Source organism: Octodon degus, unplaced genomic scaffold (genome assembly GCF_000260255.1).
Source record: "Octodon degus isolate 3935 unplaced genomic scaffold, OctDeg1.0 scaffold00061, whole genome shotgun sequence".
Classification (NCBI taxonomy): domain Eukaryota; kingdom Metazoa; phylum Chordata; class Mammalia; order Rodentia; family Octodontidae; genus Octodon; species Octodon degus.
The window spans coordinates 655,439-661,656 of NW_004524637.1; the positions used below are offsets into that span (position 1 = coordinate 655,439).

Consider the following 6,218-nt stretch of genomic DNA (forward strand, 5'->3'; position numbering starts at 1 on the left):
CTCTCTCTCTCTCTCTCTCTCTCTCTCTCTCTCTCTCTCTCTCTCTGCTTCCTCTCCTGCCCCATATTTCTCCCCCCCCCAAATCCCTCCTCTAATGATCTTTTATTGCTCTAACACATTTTTAAAAAATGAACTCTTGTGTACATTTGGGATGAATGTGATGAGGGGATATACTCTTCATCAGAGAGGTAATTAAAGTTTATAGAAACAGCCCAAGTCTGCAGCAGGTCCCTCCACTAATGAGGAAACCAGAAGTCTGACTTTCAAACAAACACTCCTGTTAATCTTTTCAAAGCAAGTCAGACATGTGGGCAGGGAGAAAGTTGTAAACTGACAGTGGTTCTGGGGCTGCCCTTCCTTCGCCCCTCTCTAGCTTATTCTCAAGCCAGGCCACGCCTCATTCCACAGGGCTCATCCCTGCCTGCTTGCTAGTGCCATCCATGAGCAAGCTCTGTGTCATTTGTTTTTGCTTTTACAGAGAGCTGTGACATGTCAGAGAGTTAACAGGAGACTTTACTCCATAATTTTTTTCTACTCTGATTTACGTAGACCAAGGAGCAGCTGAGGGAGGAAGAAAAGCTTTAGGCAAATACAGTTCATTTGTTGTCATCTGATGCAATGCTCTGGACACACATGACTCTGCCCATTATTCCTCTTGCTTCATTTGACCTAAAATAAAAAGGTGAATCTACTGGAAAAATGAATGAAAGGTCACCCTGTTTCACAGTGGTGTCTGGACGTGCTCTGCCAGTCTGTTGCAACTACCACATGGCAATGTGGTGATGGTACCGAGTTACTGGAATCCTGAGTGAGTCTGTGATTTGTCATGGGCATAAGCACTGGAATGATGTTACAGTCTCAGCTGTTGGGGAAAAATAGTTCTTTCACTTGTGGGCAAATGTCTGAAAGGTCTGAAATATTGCCCGTATTTCTTCTATTTTCACAGTAGCATCATTTTACCAAAAACAAAACAAAACAAAAAAATAGCTTTGTCAGATTATTGTCTTTTTTTTTAATATACATGTTTGAGAATAACAACTTCACGCCTCCAGATACGCTCAGATTCTAGGGCTCTATTGAAATACTGTATTTGTTTTCATATGTCTTGTCCAGTGTCAGTTATTAAGAGCAGTCCTGTGCAAATCACCCTCCCAGCCGTGGCTCATCCATCCTTTTGGCTGGCCTGGTACCTCCTCGCTCAGTAGCACTGTAAACTGGGACCCCTGATCTTTAGGAGGAACTTTTTAAGAGTAGGAAATCTGGGGATTAGGAGGTTGAGATATTTTGGTTGGAAATGTTTCCCCATCGAGGGGACTGAATTTTTGCCATGACAGCTCAACTCTTTGCTCTACAGCTCAACAGGGATGAAAGCAGCCCCACTCTGGGGCCCCTCCCACTGCCCCCAAAGGATTAAACAACCTGAGCAGATAATGGCTGCCTTGAAAGGATCTTTTGCATGACTCAGATTAATGCATGCTGTCTGTTGCCCAGGTTGGCAGCTACACATTAATTTAAAAAAAAAAAAAGAAAGAAAGAAAAATAAACCTCCAGATGACAACTCTTTTCAGACAAGGTGTGGAGTCTGTCTGCAAAGGATAGAGAGAGACAGACAAGAGTCCACATCCCCACGTTCAAGGAAGCCCAGGTGGGGCTGGGGCTGGGGGCGGGGCCGCACACAAAGCTGCTGGGAGGGATGAAAAGGTAAAGCAGCCACAGAGCAGTGTCAAGTTCTCAAAGCTGTCCGCCTGAGCAGTCACTTTCTTTTATGCAGTCTGCCCCCACCCCCACCCTCACCCCCAGTTTTAGGACAACACTTTTCAGGCCTGTGCTCCAGGCTTGATTTCTCAGAGGGAGTTCTGCCAAATTGAAGAGCAGTCTCCCGTGCTGTTCTCTGCCACTGATGAAAGCTGCTTTGGAATTCTCTGGTCCTCCCTCAAAGACAGCACAGGATCATTCTTGGGTGCTGAAACAGGGCTAGGTTTTATCTGTGTCACATTCCTAGCCATAATGCATCCTTCCTTACTCCTTGGGTAACTGAAGTCCAGCTTATTTAGAAGCATCACTGTGATTTGGGAGTTTGAAATACACATGTTACATATTCTTTTTTTTTTTTTTTTAAAGCCTCCCTTATATCTGAATACTAGTGCACTGGAAGAGCTTGACCCCTAGGGCTTTTGGACTATAAAGTACCAATTTGGGGTGACAACCAAATGCAAAGACTTACAACATACATTCCCAAGGATAGACCCATACCAGCGACATTTCCAAAGAAAGCAGTAATTGTTGGAGATGCGGCCCATGCATAGCCAGTGCGTAGAATAGCACCGCAGAGAAGAATCAGTGCAACCTGATGAGCCAGCTCCTCTGGAATCAAACTCTGTTCCTAAGAGATGAGTTTTAAGCAGCCACAAGTTGAATGGATATTATACTTCCTACAATACTCCCTTAACTCCTTAGATCAGCATTTGCCACGAAAGTGCTGGCATTGAGGGTCATGACTAATGTAAAAACTGAACACTTAAGTTGGATTTCCTGTTTTACTGTAGCACTACGGAATATTTGAAGACAGTGGTTTTCAAGTGGGGAAAGTTTTTGTGGCAATGTCTGAAGATGTTTTTGATTGTTACATCCAGAAGATGTTCCTGGCACCTAGAGGCCAGGGATGCTGCTGAATATCCCACAGTGCACACAGAAGCCCCTCCCCCCAAGAAAGAATTGTTCAATAGTGCTGCTGCTGAGAGGGCCTGAGAAAGCATTCAGTGAAACTCTAAGAAGCAGCTAAAACAGCTTGTGAACTGTCAAGCAATCACAATTGTCTGGAAAATACAACATTTCACAACAGCTAAAATGGCAGACATGACTCCTTTGCCCCTTTGCTTGCCCCTTAATCTGCTATAATCTGATCCCAAGAGTTGAAAAGGAAAAACGGCCACCCTCCCCCAACACACATGCAAGGGTGTTTGCAGGCCTCATAATGCTGAAGTTCTCTGAAGTATTTTCACAGTTTGGTTCAGCTCCAATTTCAAAGCCCCAAACAGTAAGTTTCTTCTTTTGCCTTCAACAAAGGAATTTTTCTCTGTAACTCTGATTTCCCTGCCCACGAGCAAAGGTGAATGCCAAGCCCAAAGGGCTCATAGGTTACATGACTAATATTTAATGAGCTCACATTAACAACAATTATGCCAACCATGACACCTGAGCTTTCCATGCTGTTCTCCTAACCTCGATCTGGACAGCCTGTAGTTGGGAACATCTTACTTGGTGAGTATTTGCCTCCCACTCGATGTTTTCCCTTATTGTACTGGTCATGACATTTGGACCAATCCCCTTAGTCCCAGAATTCAGTGGGAATGATGAGTTCTAGAAACTGAACACATGCTCTTCTCAGATTATTAACCCCTAAGCCCCCACCTTTTCCTGCTAAACATGAGCAGCCCCTGAATGCCCAAAGTAGCAACTTTTCCAAGTCATTTGGTATCCAAAATCTTTGCTTTTGAGTGTTAAGTCAGTACATGGCGTGGCACTTGGAACAGAGATAGGCAACTCTGTCTTTTAACCATGTTTTATTTAATTAACAATGGTAATGGCCTGCCAGTTCCCTTTGTACATCTCCTCTCTCAAACCTTTTTTTCTTTTTTTGGTGGAACCGGGGATTGAACTCAGACCCTTGCCCTTGCCAGGGAATCACTTATTCTACTGAGCCATCTCCCCAGCCCCTGTCCCAAACCTTGAATTTCGGCTTGGGTGCAGATGTTTTCAGGAGCCTTACTTGAGAGCCGGCTGGAAAGTTCTGCAGAGAGGCTTGTCATGCCACTGGCACGTCCAGGCGAGATGGGTGTTGCAGGGTGCACGGAGGGAGTGGTGATGGATCCCAAGTATTGGTAGGATTGATCGTAGGACCATGGTGGGGATGGCTGGATCTGCCTTGTATCTGCATAGAAACAAAGGATCAGTTACACATTGGGTGGGGGTGAAGTTTCAAGACTAAAATATTTTAATAAGAAACTGTCAACCTTTGTTTAAATATATATGCATGTAATCTGTTTATCAGTGTTTACTAAGGCTATCTGGGCCTAAGAATCTGCCTCGTTGAGTGATTTGTCTCCTAAAAGGCACCAAAGTACAGTTTATGTTTGATTCTTGCAGATTTTCATGTGATAAGTATTCCTTCTAGAGGTTTTATTCAATCACACTAATAATGATGAAGGGAGTGGACTGTGCTTTACCTTCATGTTCAGAGTACTGGACTGCTACACTCATGTCTTCACATGCTGACTGCCCACGCAATTTCAGCTTTACCAATGATTACAGTGGTCACTATCAAAAGCATTTTGTGAACTTGGGCTGTTACCTGTCTATCTGTGGACAGTAAGCAAAAGGCATGCAAGAATTTTGGTATTTTTGTGTACCTTTGGCAGAATTATTCCCTGGGCTTTTACAACCTTTCTGGTAAGGTGAATGGTCTCCCAAGAAGGACAGCACAGAAGGTTTGGCTGGGGAGCTGGCAATGAGCTTAACTGCCAGAGAGTTGACCCCTTTGTAAGAGTTGATGTTTGCAACTTTTATAGGGCAGAAGTTTTTAGCAAGTATTTTCTTTATTGTCATTATGAGGCTTAGGTTAGATGAGGCAAAAATGTGACATTAAAAGATTTAGGCAAAATGGATTTTGTAAATTTGACTCCAACATTCAAAAGTATCTTAGTTTTCAAATGCATTATGCTGTTCACAGATGAAAAGGAGGTAGGGGACTCTCATATTCGTAGACAAAATGTCCAATAATATTTAAGTTGTACACTGTCCTAACTATAGGACAGCTTTACATTTCCTTAGGATTAACCATTAATTTTCTCCTTGCATCCCATGTCATTTGTGGCCAATAACAACAGCAGACTTCAGTGATTTCCAAAGGTCTCATCAGAGCTTCATGACCCTGGGAATAGTCATTTGGGAAGAGCAGACTTCTCTAGAAAAACAGGAGCTATAAATTTTGTAGCTGCATGACATTAGGGAAATAAGTTATTTCTGCTCATTCTAAAGCATTCAGATCTGCTCCCTCTAGGGCTTTGCATTTTCATTAAAATTTATCTCTTTTGAGGTTTGTGTTTTTTTGTTTACCTGTTTGGGGTTGCCGCAGTGGACAACAGAATTAGACAACTGGGGATCCTATCTCCTTCCCACTCCTAATAGCTTCCCTTCCTCTCTCATATTGATCCATTTCTTTATTTTTTTTTCTCCTGAAAAAAAAAAAAACCCTGAATTTTTAAGTTTCTAAAACCTCGTAGCTTGTGGGCACATATTTTAACTTGGGATCTGAAATCTTATTTTAGCTTAACTGGAAATATTTTAGCTTAACTGAAATCTGATGGTAAAGCGAGGTCTTTATTTCATTCTGTATTTTAGGGGATTTAAAGAGATGGTGACAAATAAAGAGCCAGTCCATGCTAAACCCAGGGAAAAATAAATGCTCAAATGCAGTCACAGCTCCATGCAATCTTACAGCTAATAGAGTCCCCAAAAGATGGAGGAACAAGCAGCAAAGAACTGAGTATTCCCATGGTACTTGAAGTGTTTTGCTCCAAGTGAAAAAAATAAATCCTGCACTCACATATTGCCTGTAAAACATGTATATGTCTTAGACACACATTTACTAAGTGTCTGTATAGTACTCAAATATTTTAATCACTTAAAAAGCAAACAAAAGGGTTTTATAATTGTCATAAAGCCCTCCAGGGTGTGAATTGTGGTGTAGTAATTCATGCTTGTTGTGTAGACAGCCTAGCACCCCTAACCCCATGTCTAAAACCACACTAAGCATAAAGTGTTATGCTATGATTCATGCTCTGTCATGTTTTACTGTAGTGAAAAAGTTGTGCTAGGGTTTTCTAAACTCATAATTAAACCATGCAAACGTTGCATAATATTTCACAGCCTTTTAAAAATATGCTTTGGTAAAATGATCTTTATGATTAAAGTCCAAGTTCTATGACTTTTTTTTTTTAAACATAGGGTTATAGATTCAGTGTTATCTTACCTCACACCATAACTTAGCTTTCCAGGTGTTGGTGTGGGGACAGTGTTACAAGGCCTGAAGCCACCCTCCAGTTAGTGTTCATTCCTGTGACCACAGTGGACTTGCTTGGGTTCATTGTCAGTGGTGCCAGAAGGTGGTAGTGGTGAGCCTTTCCTCACAATTTTGGGTGTTTTCTTCTACATATATT

General features: G+C 42.1%; 1 protein-coding gene across 2 annotated transcripts in view; it reads right to left on the reverse strand.

Moving 5' to 3' along the window:
* The window catches only part of Runx1 (runt related transcription factor 1), a 275,103-nt gene that overhangs the window by 7,049 nt on the left and 261,836 nt on the right, over positions 1-6,218 (reverse strand). For both annotated transcript variants that reach the window (XM_004634352.3, XM_004634349.3), the window contains one exon: positions 3,770-3,931. In XM_004634352.3, the coding sequence (XP_004634409.1) occupies positions 3,770-3,931 (162 nt within the window). The remainder of the gene's footprint in view (positions 1-3,769; positions 3,932-6,218) is intronic.